The 20,547-nt window shown below is 45.2% G+C and overlaps 2 protein-coding genes across 3 annotated transcripts; one reads left to right on the forward strand and one right to left on the reverse strand.

Moving 5' to 3' along the window:
- Positions 1–918: 918 nt before the first annotated feature.
- Positions 919–6,412, forward strand: LOC109735984 (ADP-ribosylation factor GTPase-activating protein AGD5). Its single transcript, XM_020295184.3, has 11 exons — positions 919–1,298; positions 2,116–2,174; positions 2,676–2,766; positions 3,375–3,429; positions 3,526–3,616; positions 3,705–3,903; positions 4,646–4,883; positions 5,035–5,213; positions 5,316–5,588; positions 5,686–5,741; positions 5,879–6,412. Exons 1-11 carry the CDS (start codon positions 1,248–1,250, stop codon positions 6,012–6,014), a joined length of 1,428 nt encoding a protein of 475 aa, XP_020150773.1. The 5' UTR covers positions 919–1,247; the 3' UTR covers positions 6,015–6,412.
- Positions 6,413–6,599: 187 nt separating this feature from the next.
- Positions 6,600–12,121, reverse strand: LOC109735985 (elongator complex protein 1). Of its 2 annotated transcripts, none has more exons than XM_020295185.4 (6): positions 11,702–12,121; positions 11,132–11,446; positions 7,659–10,741; positions 7,463–7,561; positions 7,021–7,342; positions 6,600–6,911 (listed from the first exon to the last, which is right to left on the reverse strand). In XM_020295185.4, the coding sequence occupies exons 1-5, from the start codon at positions 11,861–11,863 to the stop codon at positions 7,024–7,026; spliced, it is 3,978 nt and encodes a 1,325-aa protein (XP_020150774.1). In that variant the 5' UTR covers positions 11,864–12,121; the 3' UTR covers positions 6,600–6,911; positions 7,021–7,023. The 2 variants fall into 2 exon arrangements, with proteins under 2 accessions (XP_020150774.1, XP_020150775.1); XM_020295186.4 differs by having other exon boundaries at positions 7,000–7,342; positions 11,702–12,104.
- Between the last annotated feature and the right edge of the window lie 8,426 nt (positions 12,122–20,547).

Here is a 20,547-nt window from a genome sequence, read left to right on the forward strand (position 1 = left end):
GAACCTCCAAAAACGTCACGGGTCGGGCAACGGCAGCTGCGCTCTATGTGGGTCCTTGGAGGACATTAATCACATCCTTTTCCAATGCGTCCTTGCTAGATTTGGAGCTACGTCCCGGAATGTTTTGGACAAACTTGGCACCCGAATTCGATGGTGCTAGCGCTTGTGCTCTTGCGTAACGTTCGTGGCCAACATGGTCGCCTAGCCTGGAGAACGTTTAGTGCTTTAGCCTGGACGCTATAAACTACCCGTAACAAACTTGCCATTAAGGGAACCATTCATGCTCACCCCGCTGATTATATCTTCAATTTTTTTCCAGCAATGGTGCCCCTCTAAGGAAGAGGAAGGACAACGAAGCGGAGGCCACCATCCTTAACAAGATCAAACACCTTCATGTTGTTCACAAGAGCTCTTGAGCTTGCCATGGTTGTTTCATTTCTATTTTAGCGATTTTTTTGAGTCACAAGTTGTATCCAACGCTTTTATTCAGTTATGTAACCTATAACTCTCTGCTACTCTAGCCGATGTTGGCTTTATTAATTTATTAAAAACGGATGTTTCTTGTATCAATTTTCTAAAAAACAATAACAGTGGTGCGGCGCAAAACAATAATTCAGATATTAATAATCGAAGATATACTAACACCCTAAAAACCCGAGGATAAACATGACTCAGACACGCACATCTCAAATATCATCACAAAAACGAGGAAGTTGACTATCGAAGGCGTGTCGAGGCAGGTGGCTAGTGCGCGCGTGTGCTGGTGTCATCTTCATGGTTCCTTTTCCATTTCCATATTTGTGGACCAGAGCAAAATGGTAGCGCTATTCCAACTGACGTGGTTTACACTGGTCGGTGCAATTGCAAGTGTGAATGCAACGAGTACTATATAATAAACAAATGCTCCTTTCTTGGTTTGTAATCGTGGTCTGTCGTGCCGTGGTTAGGCCAGCAGACCCTCACAGCACCGTCATTACCGCACCACACACAAAAATATAATCTCGTGAACAAAAACAAGTTTTTTTTTCAACAGAAAAAACTACTCAGAGAGAGAGAGAGAGAGAGGGGAAACGCGAGCGAGGAAGGTCAAGCCGGGAGGAGACGCACAGATCCCTCCCTCTCCTCTGCACATCTCTCCTCCCTCCCCCACGACGCGGCAAAAACAGGGAGGAGAGAGAGCGAGAGAGGGAGCCCGAGCCCGAATCCCTGCGATCCCCCCTCCCGGTCTGAGGATCCGGCGATCAGCCATGAACGAGAAGGCCTCCGTCTCCAAGGAGCTCAACGCCAGGCACAAGAAGGTCCGTCTCGTCGCCACTGTTCCCCTCTCCCCCTCTCGACACCACCATCATTAGATCGGAGCCGCACGCTGCTGCTTCGAATGGACCGGGAATCAAAACAGAACCGACGGGACGCGCAGCTCCTCTTTTCGGGCGGGATTCGGGATCCGCGACGGCGTGGATCTGCGATTGGTTTTGCGGTTCCTGACAAGGAGCAGATCCGAGGTTCGCTTCGCCGCGCTCTGATGACCGGGATATCGAGGAACCGGACGCGGTTGCTGGTTTTTGCGTTAGGCAGCTCCGTCAGACGGCCTCGTCGAAGCCGGTTGAGATATGGGAATCGCCATTCGGCCGTTTGGCTGTAAATTTCATCGCTCCGTTACGGATTTCCGTCTCCTGGGTGGGATTACAGAGAAGGCGCAATGCTTGCTCATATGCTGCTTCATAGTATCTGTTGCTCATATTCCCCGGGCGACAAAACTTGAGTAATACCCTCCCGTTGGATAGAGTAGGAGCAGGAGCACTCTATTATGTATGTCTACGGTGTAGTAGCACTCTAGTATGTTAGTATGTCTACGGTGCTGAATAAGGACAAGCATGGCGTAGATTCCAATCAAATACCACTTCAATTTTGTGCCTCCTATATTTGTGTTGCGTATTGTGGAACAGAAGGTTTATAACATCGTGTCAGCAATCTCACCGGCTATCTTTGATGTCACGTGAGCTAAAAGGAAGCGACAGCATATGTGCTTATGTTGCAATCACACTCTTCTGTTACTCATGTTTGTCGCGTAGCGTTTATGACCCATTGTCATTCTTTGTCTACATTTATTTCCAGATATTGGAAGGCCTTCTGCGGTTGCCGGAGAACAGAGAATGTGCAGACTGCAAGTCAAAGTGAGTGGTCCTATGCAATTGGTTATTTTTAACGTATCTATTGATGGGTCGGACAAAATTTATGTTATCGATAGATTTGACATGGCCTATTTTGGTAGGCAGCTGTTTGATTCATGAATTGGACATTTTAGTGGTCAGTTCTGTTTGTTGATCTGTGTTATGTTATAGAGTTAATGCTATAGTAGTTATTTTATGCCTTACCTTGTGTTTCAAGATTTAATATCTGAAGTTTGGCCTATATTATGCATGTGGGAATAGGTTTATCGCGCGGATGTATCATTAGTGCTTGTATCTAGACATGTGCAACTGCAATCTGTGGAGAAAGATGTTGAAATGACATTGTTCAGTTATAGTTGCCTTTTAGGCTAGTCTTTTCCCTCTATCTCCGTTCACATGTGCAGATGCTTTGAGTTCCATTTATATGCATTCATTGCGGATCGACACTTATGCTCACAATTCTTGTTCTACTCAACAATTGCTAACACTTTGCTCATGCTGCAGGGGTCCTCGATGGGCAAGTGTCAATATTGGGATCTTCGTATGCATGCAGTGTTCTGGAATTCATAGAAGCCTTGGGGTACACATATCAAAGGTCAGTGACTAATCATTTGCATCAGTTAACTGCTTCTTTTTCCGACTCCACTCTCGCCGGAAAAGCTTTGTCCTTCATTGAGTTGTTCTGACAAAACTTAGTAGAAGCCGCAATGGTGATGTCTGGCTTGAGGTGAACCACTTTCAGGACAATCTGGGCATGCTAGGGTTCTTTATCAAACGTTTTAAACTCATTGCCTGCTAATAGGTAAACGGAGTTGATGTAAACGTATCATAATACAACCCAATAAAGTGGTCATCATGTGCCACAACTCAGTTTCAGTGGATTAGCTTAGCCCCATCATACCACATATTGTAGGCCATTCTCTTTTTCTTTGATTTTGAGCATTAATATGCTTATGTTTCTTTAGGTTATTATTTCCTTTACTTTGGTCTTGTGGCATTTCAGTACAATTTTGTTGAGCAGAAACCAAAAGTGTACTTACCAGGAGAGAACATCAACAGTTCTTGAGCTGTTCCTTATGTTCAATTCTTTACATCATATGTTTTCTTCCTTTCATCTTGTCTGCTGTATTATGTACATTTAAGAGATTAGGCAGCATTCAGTTTTTTTTTTTCATTCTTACAAAACATTTCTTCCTGATGCAGGTAAGGTCTGCTACTCTGGATACATGGTTGCCAGAGCAAGTTGCATTTATTCAATGTATGGATTACTCTCTCCTGGAATTTCTAAATGCAAACTTTCGTTAACGAAACCATGATTTCACTTAATGCGATAATTGTATTCATGTTCTTGCAGCAATGGGAAATGAAAAGGCAAATGGCTATTGGGAAGCAGAGCTGCCCCCTAATTATGACAGGGTTGGGATAGAAAACTTCATCCGTGCAAAGTATGATTCATTCCTGCTCTTTCTATCTAGCATAACGTGTTCTCTGTACTTTTCATATAATGTAAGTAACATCATGTCTGAAATATAGATACGAGGACAAGAGGTGGATACCGAGGAATGGAACATCAAAACTGCCCTCTGGTGCTCGAGATGAGAAGAGCTCTGAATCTCAGGCCAGTCATGCTAACAGGGGTGGGCACGCTCAAAAACCTTCTTTTGAGCAACACCGTGTTTCACCAGCTGCTACGAAAAGAACTGTTCCAGTGGCTTCTAGGATGCACACACAAGTAACTCTTTTGTACTACCACAAGCTTTTACTATGCAACTATTAATTCGTTGGCACCTGGCCTTGATGGCCTTGGTATTTATTTTTCTAATGATGAAATGTTAATAATTCATGTTGCAAAATTCTTGTTACTATGTATGTTAAAAAAAATCCGGGTTATTATCTGTTGCAAGTTTCTTAATTAATATCAACAGTCTAAATATGTAATCTTAAATGAAGAAAGACCTGTAAGCTCTTATATAGGGTTTGTTATATGCATTTGATCACATCTACTTCAAGTAATCTCGGGGTCTCTGCTTAGTTTTTTTCATAGTTAAAAAAGGCGCGCCTAAGGCCTTGTACAATGGGAGATGCTTAGAAAAATAAACCGAGATTTTCTGAAGCACCGGTGCCTATTTCTACAGGAGAGACGCTTAGTTAAGCGTCTACCCTGTACAAATAAGCACCGGTGCTTAAGGAAAGTCTGGTTTATTTCTCTAAGCACCTCCCATTGTACAAAGCCTAAGCGAGCGCTTAAGCGCGCCTAGGCTCTAGGCGTTGGCAAAACGCATTGCGCATAACTACGCGTAATCTGTGCATAACTGCGCATAAGCATGCGCTTTGGTCAGTAAAGCGCAAGGCGGTGGCAAAACGCACAATTAACGCCTAGCGCTTTTTTGAACTATGTTTTTTTTTAATTCACTGTATCCTATTGAACAAAGTTTTCTTCTGCTGATAACCTTGAGTTTTTATCTGGAAAATAGGCATCACCTCAGCCAAAAGCAGAACTACCAGTTCCCAAGGTTGCTTCGCCTCCTCAGCCAGCAAAATCTCCTGCTAAAGTTGATGTGACACCCCCAAAAGTTCATCAGCCATCGGTTGCACCCCCTCCTAAAGTTGACTATGCCATTGACCTCTTTAACATGTTATCAATGGACGGAACAACTGAGAAAGAATCAGAGTCATCTTCCAACGACGATAGTGCTTGGGATGGCTTCCAGTGTAAGCTCTTATGAGTAACTTTTTGAGTGAAATTATTCTCTTGTCATGAGCACTGCATCGTGTTTATTTTGTACACTTAGTGGAGATACCATGTTTTTGGATTGCCATGTCAATTTGTTTTGCATTCCTCATGGATATTAAAATTATTCAGCTGCAGAACCAGCACCTAACTCCGAGAAAAAGGGTACTGCTAAGCCAGTAGAAAGTAAGGTCCAGTCTACATCGGGAATCGAAGACTTATTTAAAGACTCGCCAGCTGTGGCAGCGTCTTCAGCTCCAGTTGCTTCCAAATCAAACCCACAGACGGATATCATGAGTCTGTTTGAGAAGGTCAGCACATGCACTCCTCGCACTACTTGTATGTTTATTTGAAATGGCTCTGACCACAAGAGCACATGTAGGCTTTACCTAAAGAAATGTTTTTTTTTGCAGTCGAATATGGTATCACCATTTGCTATCCATCAGCAGCAGCTTGCTTTTATGACCCAGCAACAAGCTTTACTGATGGCTGCTCTTAAATCTGGAAATGCACCCCAAATGGCTCCGGGGAATGCACCCCAAATGGTTCCGGGAAATGCCAGTGTGCTAAATACCAATGGTTCTAATGCCCCTAATGGAAGCTTGCCTTCCCATAGCTGGCCAAATCTAGGTTATCAAAACCCTGCGTCTATTCCAGCAGCAGCACCACAGAATGGTGTCGCCAAGGTGACGACTTGTAGATAATATTTAGATATATGTGCATTAGAATGTTAGTTATATTGTTTGTTTCATCTGTTTTTCTATTCGGTCTACTGTTTGGCAGGCTGTGAACAACAATCAGGACTTCTTTTCTGGGAACTTCGGTTTTGGTTCGCCCGGGTAAGTTTTGTTATCTTTTAAGAGTTTGTGACCGTTCCATACTTCAGCGTTCCCTCTTATATTTCTTTACAGAGGGAGTACTAGATATGAAAGCAGGTTTTACATTTTGTTTTCTGATGCCACCTGTGGGTTTGCAGCATGCCAGCAAATGGGGCCACAACGGCAGGTGCTAACAAGAGCGCATCCACCCCTACCTCTTCTACCTTGCCATCTCAATCAGGCAAAGAGTATGATTTTTCCTCATTAACTCAAGGAATGTTCTCGAAGCGATGAATGGCTTGCGATACTTGGAAATGGATGAGAGAGGCCTCCATTGGGCGCAGATTTAGGGAGAACGTTGGGGGGCGCTTGTACACTGTTTTACCGAGGCAGCTTTGCCAATTGTGGATACATAGTTACATCACCTTGTGGGCCAACAAGTGCGGATATGGCAGAAAACTGCTCATGTTGTTTCCTACAGCTGAATAGTCTCATTGTTACAGTGATGCCAAAAACTTCAAACAGAGGATTCCCTTGTGGGCCTGTTGAACCTTTTCTCTTGTTCAGGGTGTAGTTGCAATACCAAATATCGATTACTTTGTATTGTATGCCAATAATTTTATTCTGTTGTGTTTGTATTGTTGTGACTTGCCCTTTAAATGCACTGAAGACTGAACGCTTGTTTATTGGTATCCTCTTTTTTTAAACTACTGGCATCTGTTGGTTACTACGGTCGGGCTGCACACGACACAAGATTTAAACGGTTCTCCTTGTCTAAGTTGGCATAAACAAGCTTTAAACGGTTGTTTATTGGTATCCTCTTTTTTTAAACTACTGGCATCTGTTGGTTACTACGGTCGGGCTGCACACGACACAAGATTTAAACGGTTCTCCTTGTCTAAGTTGGCATAAACAAGCTTTAAACGGTTCTTCATTACATGCTTCATTTCTGCCAAAAATAATCAACTGTTGGTACACAAACAAACATATCACTATACTTGTGATAGACCGATGGCATAAACTTTGGTATCAACGATACATGATACAGCTACAAAATTGCTGAAACATGTTGGGACGTAACTATCCGCCAGACAGAGACATGTTGTACCGCAAACATCAACGCAGCAATTGGGTACCAGATGCGCTGCCCTGGCCAACCTCCCGTGTCCCAACAGCGACACGCCGGCAAGCCTGAAGCAATATTTCGAAGATCACATCGCCGTTGTTATCCCATTCCAAAATGGGGTTGCAATTAGTCATCGGTAAGATGGTCACTCACTCAGTGAACTGGAGTACATACCAGTCAAGGCGGCGACAGGGCTTTGATTCGCCAGGAGGAGGTTTCACCGGCGGCAGGCTGATGCGCTCTCAGCATTTTCGTGTAATGCTCAAGGGTATGGGCATTCTCGTCCATCTTGTCGGTAGACATTGTATCCTCGGCCAGCTTCACTGCGGCCATCTGCGACACCTCAAAATTATCTCCAGCCAGCTGCACCTGACGGGCGATATCTTCTTTCCCCAGCTGTGTTAGAACTACAAGTAGGCTTCTAAGCTCTTTTTGCGCACCAGTGGCCAGAGACATCCCCTTGAGATGCTCCACGAGTGCCATCTCCTCCCCAGGACTGCGGAAACAGTGCTTCTAGTGAGTCGACAAGATAGACAGACAAACAAGCGGAAACAGTACAAAACAGGGCTTTGAGTGCAATAATCTGATAACCGGAAAAAAAAAACGAGTCACCTACCTTCCAGCTCGTATCTTGCCAGCTTTCTTTTGACGCCTTGACCCTCGTGACTTGCTGGCGCTGCTAGATATGACAGAAGCGCTCGATTCCTTCGTTGACCTGTCCACACAGCATTTGAAAATCACATTAAATAAGGAAGACGGAATTGGAACATTTACACAAGGACTTAGGAACTTAAAACGGCAGAATTACAAACCTTGTCGTGTATGCACTCATTTCGCTGAAGCTAGAGCTGACTTCTGAAATGTTGTCGTCTTTGACATCCATAAATCGGTCCTCTGACTGTAGTTTAGCTGCGAGAGATAATCTCCTCTGCCGCACAGCGACATAGCGTGCTAGATATTTACCCACCTTCAGCAATCCTTCCTGATACTCAGATATCAGCAATGCAGCGCACTCCAGAGCTGCATCTTTAACAGTATCAACAAGATCCTGCCTGCTGTGCATATAAGCCACTCTAAGAGCCTCTTCCCATTCTCTTGCCATGATGTAGCAGCCTACACCTCTATCAACATCTGAACAATACTCCAGTGCGATTTTGGCGGCATCTCCTGGCTTCCCGAGTGCTTGGAACTCATCACATAGCTCCTGTGCTAGTTGAAGAATTTCTTCCTTTGTGAAGTTCAGAAGGCCTGTAACAGTGAACACACCTCTCCAGTCCCCACAGGCATGATAAGCTTTCAAAGATTTCTGATATGATGAGCAGCATTGATAAGTTATTGCAGCTTCTCCAAAGCATTTCTCTTCAAAAAGATGGTCGCCCCATGCCTCAAGAATTTGATGTCTTTTATCTGGGTCACTAAATAACTGGAGGCCCAGTGGGAACAGCTGAGGGTTAGAATTAAGGAGTTCCATGCAGTCCGCATGATACTCATTACCAGCAGACACAATGTTTCTGAGAGCACTCTCATATCTTGCAAGTTTCAAATCTATTGTGTACCTCATAATAGCAGGAGGCAGGCATTCAAGACCCTTAAGAAAAGGAAGGAACTCCTTTGGATCTTTTTGGGAATTTAAAGCAACTATAGCAGCAAGATTCAGATCATACAGTCCCAAAGCAGCATTAAAAACAGCTTCTGGTTCTGTTAACCAAAGCAAGTGCTTCAAAGACTCTTCAGCAGATGGGTAAAGCTTCCGTCGGCCATCATCAACCCCATGAAGTTCCAGTTCTCGAATGACTTTAATTCTATTCAATGCTTCTTCCAACAATGGAGGTTCGCTACGCGCCAAAGTGGTCAGTATGCATAGTTCTCTTGATGAGCTTTCTTCTATTTGTTCCTCAAGGGCTTTTCTGATTGCCATCAGTACAGATGTTACTTTGTTCTCTGACAAGGCGCCATGCAGATTTTCACTATCCATTGAGCTCGAGCACTGCTCAGGGAATGATATGTACGCCTCATACAATTTGCCGCTGACATTCTCATTCTTAATTGAGCAAACAAATTCAGTGATGTGGCTAAGGTTATTGACTTCGTTAACAAAATCTGCTGCTGACTTGATAAAAGCTTTCCATCCACAGTAATCAACCAACATATTGAAATCTATTCGATGACGTCTTACCATGTCCATTGCATCTTTAAAACGCCTCTGGACCAGTGCCTGGACAATTGCAACAAGGACCAGCTTTCTAGGGTACATACACTCTAAGTTACCACGGGTTGTTTGAATTATGACAGCCGCTTCATCACCATGGAGAACACCAACCAATTTTGCCCCTTTTTCCCACACAGTGATATGCTCTTTGCTTGGCTTTGCTCGAGGATGGTTGTTAACATGGCTATCAATTGTCACTTGGCCGTTTTTTAGGAAAATCTCATTGACGTCCACAATGAACAAAAGATCCTGCTTAGTAGTCACAAGCAAGTGGGTCACAACCTGCTCAGTAGCTCCGTAAGAACTGGAATAGAATGTGAAGCTGCTGCAGTTGTTGCTCAATAACCTTTTGCCCAGGTGCAGCTTACTGCTGTCATCAAGTCCAAGCAGAAGGGTTCGAACCACACCATTTTCATGGCATGGAACGGCAGTCATTGAAGGACATGATGTTGGAAAATCATAATCAGGACAAAGTTCACCGCTTTGTATCGGTGCAGTCATTCTCAACTCTGAACAGTATTCAACAATCTTTCCTCCACTTAACTGGATAAAGGCTGAACCTCCTTTTGCTGGGTTTCGGGAGACTCCAATAACAGGACCCTCCAGAGGCATTCTCTTTGATACTCTAGCTTGCCAACCAGATGAACTCACTGAACCTGGCAAACAGTCCTCAGAACATACAAGTTTAATCTCATTGACAAAGAACAGTGAATCATGTTTTTCTTCTAAGTTGCCAGCTTCACTGGACCTCATAGGTGTTGAAGAACAGTAATCACTGAAGCGACAGATACCAATTAAGGTACGTGTATCTATCCATGTGAGGTGCATAGAGTTATTCAAACTGAAGTCACAATGGCAAGGGTCAACAGTTATCCCATTGCCTTCAAACTTTTCCCATGTATCTGTTGCCGGAAGTTCCACAACACATAAGCTGCCATTTGAAAGATAAGCAGTCAAATGGTTCTTTGAGTTCTTGGATACAAAACAAACCTCATTCACGGCACAAGGAAATGCAAGAAAGAACAGAGACATAGGGGGTGGCATGAGGCCCAAATGTAGCGGAGTTATAAGGATACGGGGGCCATCAATAACTAATGCAACTGAAGTTTCACTGACAGCAGTAGTCCATGCAAACCTGTGTGCAATGACCTCACCTCCCAGTGTCCAACAAATGAGATGCAGCGGTTTTGTCGGGTCCCAAGAGAACTTCACCCCCTCATTCTTTGTGTAGCGCAGTTCTTGTTTCAAATACCAGTGATTGTTGCTGCAGGACCATATTTTAATAACATCATACTGGCCACAAGAAACTAGAGCAGCTAGGAGTTCAGAGTTGCAGTTCCATTTTAATGCTTGGATGACAACCTCTGCTGGTTCTTCAATAGAAAAGTGGCTTCTTTCTAAGCCATTCTTCTCATAGAATACAATGAGAGGACACTTTCCCTCTGTTTTCCTGTCATGGGCAGTGACAACCTTTGCTCCGCTCGGCATCCAGTCTAATGATTGCCCCATGAAATTCCTGGTGTCTGAAGAAGAATGAACCTTTCCAGATTCACGTTCCCAAATAGTAAGTTTTTTAGGGCTACCATCAAAGCCCCCAAGGGTAGCAAAATGTTTTCCATCACCCCTCCAAGAGACACAACTTTGGATCTGACCATCAGAAGTATTGATCTCGCATGCAGAAGCACTCTGGGAACAATCATGTTAGAATAGAGAAGACATAAAATCACTTTTTTTATATATATTATAACATTCATCATAGCAACATGCAATGACTAAAACTTAAGCAGTAGATAATATATACTACACTCCTAATCCATGGAGATCAACGGGAGATGTGTTCTAACAGTAATGAATTAAATGCGGTGTGTTTTAAGACTTAAAAAGGCACTGGGATCTGACACTAGAAAATCCTCTTGCAATATGTTTCCCCAACTCACACCATTCTACCATGAGACCTACTAAAACAAACACACTAAAAAACCACACCACATTGCTCTACTGGGTCAAATCCCTGCATCCATTATAATCACACTGAATACACCATATCTTTAGCTAGATCAGATAAGCAAAACTTACTTGAGGGTCAATAGAAGTCTCAAACAGCACTTCCCAATCATGTGTCATGACGAGCAGTTGCCCCAATCCGGTTGTTACAGAGAGAAGGGCCCCATCAGGACTAGATGCAATGGTCTTGACACCACCCTCCAATCTTCCTACAACTTCGGTTGTTCTTTCCTCCACATTATACAATAAGAGACACCCGTCCGCTGAACCAAGGAGTAGAGACTCCTTCTCCATTAGATAATCCATGGCAACTATGAAATCTCCAGGCTCAAGAAGAACCTCCTCCACATCTGAATCTAGAGTGGTTTTACTCCATTGCAGAGGTTGCTGTGGAAAAGAAAGCATGGCAATCAATAAGACAGGAATACACACTCTCTAACATACAAACACATTTTCTATTGAAAGATCTTTTCACACATACTGACGAGTTTTTTAAAATGAAATATACTAATGAACTAGTGTAGCATTACCATGGTCAATTGAATATAAACTCTGTTTGAAGTGTAAACACTTTCCAAAATTTAAGCAGGAACCCGCAGTCGCAATAGAATGAAATGGAATTCATGAGTTGAGGATCCGTACCTGGGTGGAGGCGAGGAGATTAACGGAATAGAGGAAGTTGGCGGAGGAGACGAAGAAGGCACGGTGGCGCTCGGCGTCGATGGCGGATACGACAAGGGTCTCGCCGTCGAGATGGAGCTGGAGCTCCTGCACGATCCTGGTCACAAGCTTCAGATTCTTCATATCGCCGCCTTTCCCCTTAAGGCGCCCGCGGCGGCGCCGAACGAGGACGGTGAGGACAAGGGACCTCCGGTCGCGGCAAAGGGCGTCGGCAAACGAGGGCGGCGATCTTGGTCGGGAGGGGGAGGTGGTGCGGGGACACGAGCAAGAGAGGAGACCGGAGCGACCCGGGGGGGGGGGGGGGGGGGGGGGGGCTGGGTGGGAAGCTCGCCGGAGTGACGAGGCGCGGCGGACGGCGGGACGGATGCGCGGGTGTCTAGGGTTTGGGGTTTTTGGCAAAAGCGTTTAGGGTGCGATAAGAGGAATGGGCCCGCTTTGATCAAGACTGTCCGTGCACAATCCAAGGGCCACGGTTTAACATTGGGCAAACCACCTCAAAATTTTGGGCTTTTATCATTTATGCCGATAGTTGTGTCTCACTATTCAATTTTGCTATTAGAAGTTACAACTGCTAAAAAATGCCATCGTTTTGTAAGATGCTTGCTCAAAAATGTCATTAGATATCTAAAAATGCCAACATTTCATTACATGTTTGCTCAAAAATGCCATTAGACATCGTTATTGTCAGGTCAAACCCGTAGACCATGTTATATGAAAAAATATCTCAAGACCCACATGTCAGCTCTCTATCTCAAAATGGTAGGTGTGGGTCCCACTTGTCAGGAGTAAGGAACCGAATAATTTTAGAGAAAAATAAGAACGTTGTTGGGATCAAGTCGGACTCATCCTTTATTGTAGTGAGATAGAGGAAGGGCTCACATGTTCGTCCATAGGTATTTTCGTCATTATAACATGGTAAACGAGATTTGAGGTGACAATAATGGTATCTAGTGGCATTTTTTAGCATGCGGCTAATGAATTGATGGCATTTTTTAGCAGTTGAAATTCCTAATGGCAAAACAAAGTAGTGGGACATAACCAGTGGCATAATGATAAAACCCCCAAAAATTTACAATTTGAGAAAGGGAAGAAAGTCTATTTTTCATCCTCGGGCTGGAAGAGAGGTGGGTGCAGCTCTGTGTCTAGCCCATGGGCCTCCTTCAATAAGCTCATCGTGTTCATAGTTTTGGTGGAGGCATGGTTACTTGTCCTCTTACTTTGAAGCCATCGTGGAGTTGGTTGAAGGGGAGGAGAAGCGATGAACTGGACTTAGCGGTTTGGGTAGGTGTTTGTTCTTAGTGGCGTCTAAGGTGAGACTACAACGTTTACAATGGCGGTGGAAAACTGGCTCTCACTGTTGCCGTTGATTTTGCTGGTCGAAGGGCATGCGCTTCTCTTCCCCCTGACCTAGTGCCAAGATGGGATATAGTTCTCGCTGCATCAAGTCTTTGCCTACTTCTTCGGGCTGCGACAGGACATACATTTACAGAGGCCGTGGTGTAGCAAGTGGCAGCGTCTAGTTTAGACCTGATTGTGTTTTTTGTTTTCTGTTGGGATCCTCCTTGCAAAAAGTTGGGATCAATCTATAATTTAATTTTCTTGATGGGTCCTATTGTAAACTTTTGTGTGCTAGCTATTTATGATTAATGCAATTTCTGGGCTTTCAGGACACATCTCTTGTTTAAAGCAACTAGCCCGCTTTGATCCAGTTGCATGCTTTTCTCTTACCTTTCATGTTGTTTTTCTAGTTTATTGGACATTACTAAAGCATGAGAAGAAATGAAGAATCATAAAGATACGAGACACATCTTTTACAACTAAGGTTAGATTTTGTTTTTGATATGCAAGTGATTCTATTAAGAGGAATGATTGAGATGAAGCGCTCGACACCTTGTAAGAACATGTCCTGCACATTCAAGTTGATCACATGTAGACCTCATGACATGCTTTCTCATTCTTGCTTCATGATGGGGTTGCACCAAGGACTCTCTCTCTCTCTCTCTCTCTTTCGGTGCAGTTGGTTCCACCGACTAGCATTGATCGGTCCCGATTCAAGTGAGCTGGGATTTTTAGCCACGTGGTGTCCACATTAACATGAGATGGAAAAATCGCAGGAGTGAGCTATTATAAGATTTTATGTCATGCTAATACAATAGCCTCACCAATTTATTTAAAGGATACATAAATAAACGATACGACGCAAAAGACTATCTTCTCATGCAGCTATTGGCCAATGGTTTTCGGAGCAGCAATAGCTACCCCTCTCTAGGCACCGACAGTCAATGCTAGTCAATGGCAAATCTAGTGAGGGTGCTATAGCAACACCTTCAAAGTTGTAAAACAAATTTTACTATATACTTAACACCAATTATTTAACAAGTTGATGCTATGTTCCGACTATTTGTTGAGATTATGATGATTTTTAGACTAAATTATATAGTATTGACATGACATCCTTGGAGCTGAGATTATAGGTCCATGTGCTACTAGAACACTATCCATGCTTCTATAGCTTAGGTTCGAGACTGCGTCGCACGACTACGACAAAGGCACATATAGACACCACACCGCATGAAGCCAAAGCGTTGACGGCCACTCACTTCTGAACAATCCGCCCGATCCGGTAAATAATTGACGGACAGACCATGTACTTTTGTTGACACTGCCGCGAGTGAAGAGCATATTCTAACATGAGAAAGCACTAGCAACTCACTGCGGCACATGAACTAGCTAAGAATGGTCGCATATGTTTGTTGAATGATAGCATCGGCTATAGAACACTAATGTACCGCCCGATGTGGCTGCTCAGTTTTGCTTTGCCCTCAAAAACTCTTTGCTGAGACAATCTAGGAAGACAGAAGGTTCACGGGCGCTAGAGGGGAGAGAAACGGGAGAAAACACACATGCGTGTAGTATTTTTTTATAGTACTCCCTCTGTTCTGAATTATATGTCTTAGATTTGTCTCTCCTCTAGGCAATGCAAATACTACATTGCTATGCGATTTTTTTTTGCGAGGGTAAAAGGATTTTATTCCAAATTTATAGGGTTACAATCGAGTCGCGCAAGTTCCTCCACACAAGGTGGGCTCCTACCTAGCCATACGACAGTAGTACTCTCCGTACGACTATACAAAGCCAACCGATCTGCTACCCTATTCTGATCACGTTTAATTTTCGAAGAAATAAACTCCCTTTCACCCATGAGAAGTTGGATCTCAGCAACTAGATGTCCATAAGCGGAACGAGAAAGACCGTCTCCTTTCAACGCCGGGAGTGCTTCTGAGGAGTCTGACTGAAGACAGGCAACTCAGAGTGTTGAATAGCCAAGGCCATACCTTGCATTAAGGCATGTATCTCAGCCTCCATAGCATCATTGCAGTTGAAGATGCATCTGTAGGCTGCAAAAATAACGCTACCATTAGTTCGTCGTAGGATCATACCCGCAGTAGCCGACCCGTCTGAGTTAGAATAAGCGCCATCAACTGATAAGGCGACCCAACCCACTGGTGGTCTCGACCAAGGTTGAGGGATAACTACAGCTCGCTGTATCACCAGGGCCTCCTCCCTCAACTGCATCTTTCCTTTCATAATTTCTTCAGTGGTAAACTTCCTTGACATTATGGTGCAAAGAAGACATATAGCTCTGGAGATACTCCGCTGTCACATCAGCGGATGTAACAGCCTTGCCGTGAGCCAAGTCTGACCGCAGAGACCAAATCCTCCAGATTAACATTATGGTGCAATCCCGCATGTGATCATGGCAGTTAAGCAGAATATTTAGTCACTACTGCAGGATGCTGCTAACGCGACACTACGATCAGAGACCCTTTGACGAAACTGTGTGCGATACATTAATCGCAAACGATGATGTAAAAAAACAGTCAAAAAAGGTGCAAAACGTTTGTGATGGATGATACATCAAACATGGTTCAGATTTTAGTTGCGTGTGCGATGAGGGGCATACGGTTGATCTGTACGAACTGTTTGCAATGAGACAGAACAACAGAAACGGGCAACCAGATCAAGGTGTGTGCGATATACGGCATACAGTTCACTCCGATGAACCATTTTGCGATGATTGAGGTGAACACAAACGATTCGGCGTAACAATATGTGTGTGATACCCGACAAACAGGTCGATAATTAGAATTGTGTGCGATCATTATAGACAACCCATACGGTCTTTTTTGTGAATTATGTGCTCGTCAGGGCACACACTTCAACAAACCAACCTGTGGGCGATAATGTAGAAGATCTCTGTCGAATAGATATTACTAACCGTCTGCGATGAGATTGACAGGATAAACAGAGATATATACAATCTGCTTAACTTAGTCCTTCTTCTTCTTGTTGTTGTTGTTGGATGGCCCCGCGACATCGTCTTGGCGAGGACGCTTCTTGCCGCTGACCGTTGGCTTTTCGTCGCCGCCGCCGTCATCATCGTCGTTGCTGTCGTCGTCCTCCTCCTCGTTCGACCATTCCTCCTCATCAACATCGTCGTCCTCTTCTTCGTCCTCCGACGGCTCCTCGTCCGCCTGGTTGTCGTTTGACGACTCCGGAGGCGGTGTCCCTTCCATAAACCGGATATAATCGAGGTCTGGGCTTGACGCCGGACTCTTGGAAGACGAGCGGGATGATTCCGATGTTGACCTATCATCGGGCGCCAGACTGCTGGCCGAACTCTTGTCCTCGCTGTCGCTCGACATGGCTACAAAGTGTGTGCCAGTGTGTAGCGCGGCTTGCCGGGGATGATGAAGATGGTGGACACTTAAGCGGGGTATGCAGAGAAGAGGAACTGCCAATTGAAGCGGGGATTGAAGTATTATCTAACCGTTGATATAATCAACCGCAATTATTTGTACCCAGTCGCTCCAAATTCCCGGGGTTGCACAGGACTCCTATTGGCTATTTGGCTGGTTTCCTTTTTCAGGACAAAAACAAGGAACGATTTTTGGGATTATGCACCGGTACCGGTACGAACGGAGTAGGATAGTTGGCAAGCAATACATTGAGCTCTTCTTATTGATAAAGCCAGTAATAATCAAACTAGAAAGGAAAAGAAAAAGACAAAGAAAAATATCTGCATGAATCTTCGCGTAACATCAATGGCATAGGACCTAGCTGTGCATTACTTAGAGCACATCTAGATGTGCTTTAGCAATATTGTCAAACAAACCCCTAATCATCATTGCAAACAGCGCATAGAACATGGCTAATGCGACAACCACAACTACACATGCTAGTTCCTTCTTTTCTCTTGCTTTCATCTTGTCACAGCCCTAGCTCAGCCCCTGTTGTCTTTGCTTGATCTTCATGTCATCATGTCTAAATTCAAATGAAATTTGAACTGAGGAATTTTCAAAGCCTCAGAAACCTTTTAAAAATGATCAACATTAAAATCTTCTTAAAGAAGCCCAAGAAAATGTTCCTGTTAAACCTTGAAAAATATTGGCAAGAATAAAATTCAAACCAATATTTTTGGTGGCTTTAAAATATTTATTTTGGGCCTTTGAATTAAATCAATGACATATTTGAGTTGGACTTATTTCTGTTATATAAGAGATAAAGTTCAAATAAATTTTGTAAGTTTGCATGTGGCCTTGGACAAGTTTCCTGAGCTCACATAAAAATTTACAGAAAGTTCTAAATGATTTGATGCTTCAAATCAAATCTAACAAACTACAGAAAATATAAAACATAAAAGGAATGTTAGAGAGAGGAGAAAACCTTACCTGGCGCTTACCTGCTGGCGCAGCCCACCTGGCAGCCCACCTGGCCGGCCCAGCCTAGCGCCGCTGCCAGTCATCTTCCACCTCTCGCCAGTAGGACGAGAGGCGTGTGGCCGCCATGCGCGCCCACGCACCCCGGCCACCTCCTGCTTTCCGGCCGCTTCCCCCTCATCGCCCTGGGCCTCCCTCGCGATGCCACGCAGCCCCGACCGCTCTCTCACTCTCTCCCGTGCCTCTCCCCTCCTCTGCTCTCCCTCCCTCTCACGCCCGAACGCGCCGCTGCCGCCGACGAGAACCACCGTGGCCACCGTCCACCCCTCGCCTTGCCGAAGCATCCAGAAGGACTGGCGTCGCCTCCTTCATCGTCTACACCAGTCCGTTCGACCGCGGGAGCACCGCAGCGACATTTCTGCCTCGTCTTCAACCTCGGGCACCCGAGCTCGCCTCCGGTCGATTCGGCGCCCCCAGGACCTCCCCGGGCTCGCTGACCTCCTCTTCGGCATCGCCGTGAGCCCCTGCTCCCAACCCCTCTCTCCCCTCTGTCGATTTCCAACTCTAGCCCCTTTGGCCACCCCGACCGAAGCTCGTCGCCGTTGCGCTTAGTCGCTGCCGTGGCTAGAGCTCACCTCCGCCGCGTCTGAGAGCGTCACCGTCCTCAACACGTCTGCAGGAGCACCTAACCCCCCACCGGTCGACCTGCCGTGCACCACAACGCCGGTTCCGAGCGCAACCGAACTCCGGCCGCCGCCTGCCATCGTTGCAGCCGTCGTTTCCGGCCTCCTCTTGCCCAACCGCCTACTCCGTTGGATGCGCGCAAGCGCCAGCAACCCGTAGCCGCAAACCGCTCGTCGATTCGTGCCCTATAGCGCGAACCTGAAGCCCTCTGCCGTGCTGCGTGCTCGCCGGCGACTAACCTCGGCGGCAGCCGACGTGGCATCGTCATTAGTTCTAATGACGGGGCTAACTAACGTCCTCTGTCACTGACAAATGGGCCCCACGCCCTTAATTAATCACAGGTTTATCCCCCTGCTTAGATTAAGCTAATGCCCGTGGCCCCACAGGTCAGTTTGACCTAGCCATGTCAGCATTGACCCGGTCCCACCTGTCATCCACCCAAACCAGCCTGAGACACTGACGTATGGGTCCCACAGGTCAGGTTTGACCTGGCCGACCCAGTTGACCTGCTGACGTCACACCTATGTCATGCTGATGCAGTAAAGCATTTTCTGGATTTAAGTTTATCCAAGAAATTCCAGAAAATAGTGCTAACTTCTAAAAATCATAAAAATTCAACCATAGCTCAGAATGAAATAAGTTATATATGAAAAATTATCAGAAAAATCCAATCTATCCATCTGTACTGGTTTCATGCATGTTTAAACAAGTTAACTTGCTGTTTAGTGCAAAACATGATAAAGCACTATTTAAGATCACAAATGAGTTTGAACTTTGAATCTTTGGTTCAAAATAGCTCAAACCCATCTGGTTGTAGTTGCATTAGCCCAACACACTCATTTTACCATGTCATGGTCATGCATCATATTGTGCATTGCATTGATTGTGTTTCTTTCTCTATTGCCGGTATTTGTTCCCTCTCGATAGACATATTCCGACGATGAGTTCGATGACACCGATGAAGAGCTATTCTATCTTCAGAAGTGCCAGGCAAGCAAAACCCCCTTGTTCATTCCGATATAATCCCACCCTCTCGCTCCTGCTCTCTTTTACTGCATTAGGACAACAACGATTCAACTGTTACATGCTGCGGTAGTTGAACCCCTTTTTCCTCTGCATGACCTGTCATTGCCACAGTAGATAGATGAAACCACTAGCATGAGTAGGAGTTGTTTGAGCCCTGATGTGCCTACTCATTCATGCTTGTTTGTCGTGCCTGCTATTGCTTAGAGTTGTGTCAGGTCTGATTCATCGGGGATGAATCGGAGGTGTGTGAACATGTCCTACTGTTGAGAGCTAAGTGTGTGAACACGATTTGGTAAAGGTAGCGGTGAGAGGCCATGTAGGAGTACATGGTGGGTTGTCTCATTGAAACCGTCCTCAGGAACTGAGTTCTGTGTTTGTGATCCATGAACAGTTACTACCACACATTGGGATCCTTAATTGACTCTCTCGGCTTCTTAACCACCCTTGTCCTCTGTCCAGGAGTTGCAAGTAGTTTCTGGTGTTTGTAGTATGCTGGAGGCCGTGCGCAGCGCTGACCCGAGGGGTGGGCTGTGATGCGGTAGGCACGTGGCCGGGTATGCCGGGCGCCCGTTTGGTGTCGCGGAACCCTGTACACATCGTTCGGGGCCGTATGTGGAAACCTCGGCCGGACTCCCTGTGGATGGAACCTGAATAGGCGATAAACCTGGACTAGAGACTTGAGTGTTTAGGTAGGCCGTGTCCGACACCCTCGCTGGGCTTCCGCTTGAAGGTTGCCGAGTACATGTCGTGTAAACGGCGATAAGTGGTGAGAGCGTGTGTGAAGAAGTACACCCCTGCAGGGTTAACATCATCTATTCGAATAGCCGTGTCCGCAGTAAAGGACTTCTGGGTTGCCTATAATAGTTCATAGACAAGTGAAAGTGGATACTCTAAAACTCGCAAGATAAGCGTGAGTGCTATGGATGGCCTTCTCGTAGGGAGACGGGAGCAAATCCATAGTGGTGTATTGATTGGTGAATATGTGGAATCGTGTGAGCCACCTCAAAAGAGTTACTTGCAGTCGTAGTTCAGGATAGCCACCGAGTCAAAGCTGGCTTGCTGCAGTTAAACTCCACTACCCCCTTTGTTGATACCGATGCATATGTAGTTAGTTCTGATGTAAGCCTTGTTGGGTACATTTGTACTCACGTTTGCCTATTTTATGTTTTGCAGAGAGACGTCAGTCTCGCTAGTAGTTCTGTGTGGACTTCGACGTTTAGCTTGATACCTCAGCTACGATCTTGTGCCCTCGGCAGGATCTGGTAGATAGTCAGGCTTCTCAGCCTTTTTCATTTGTAGATGTCTGTACCCAGACATGTTAAGCTTCCGCATGTGCTTTGACTTGTATGCTCTGAATGTTGGGTCATGAGACCCATG

This window comes from Aegilops tauschii, chromosome 2, assembly GCF_002575655.3.
Source record: "Aegilops tauschii subsp. strangulata cultivar AL8/78 chromosome 2, Aet v6.0, whole genome shotgun sequence".
NCBI classification, from domain to species: domain Eukaryota; kingdom Viridiplantae; phylum Streptophyta; class Magnoliopsida; order Poales; family Poaceae; genus Aegilops; species Aegilops tauschii.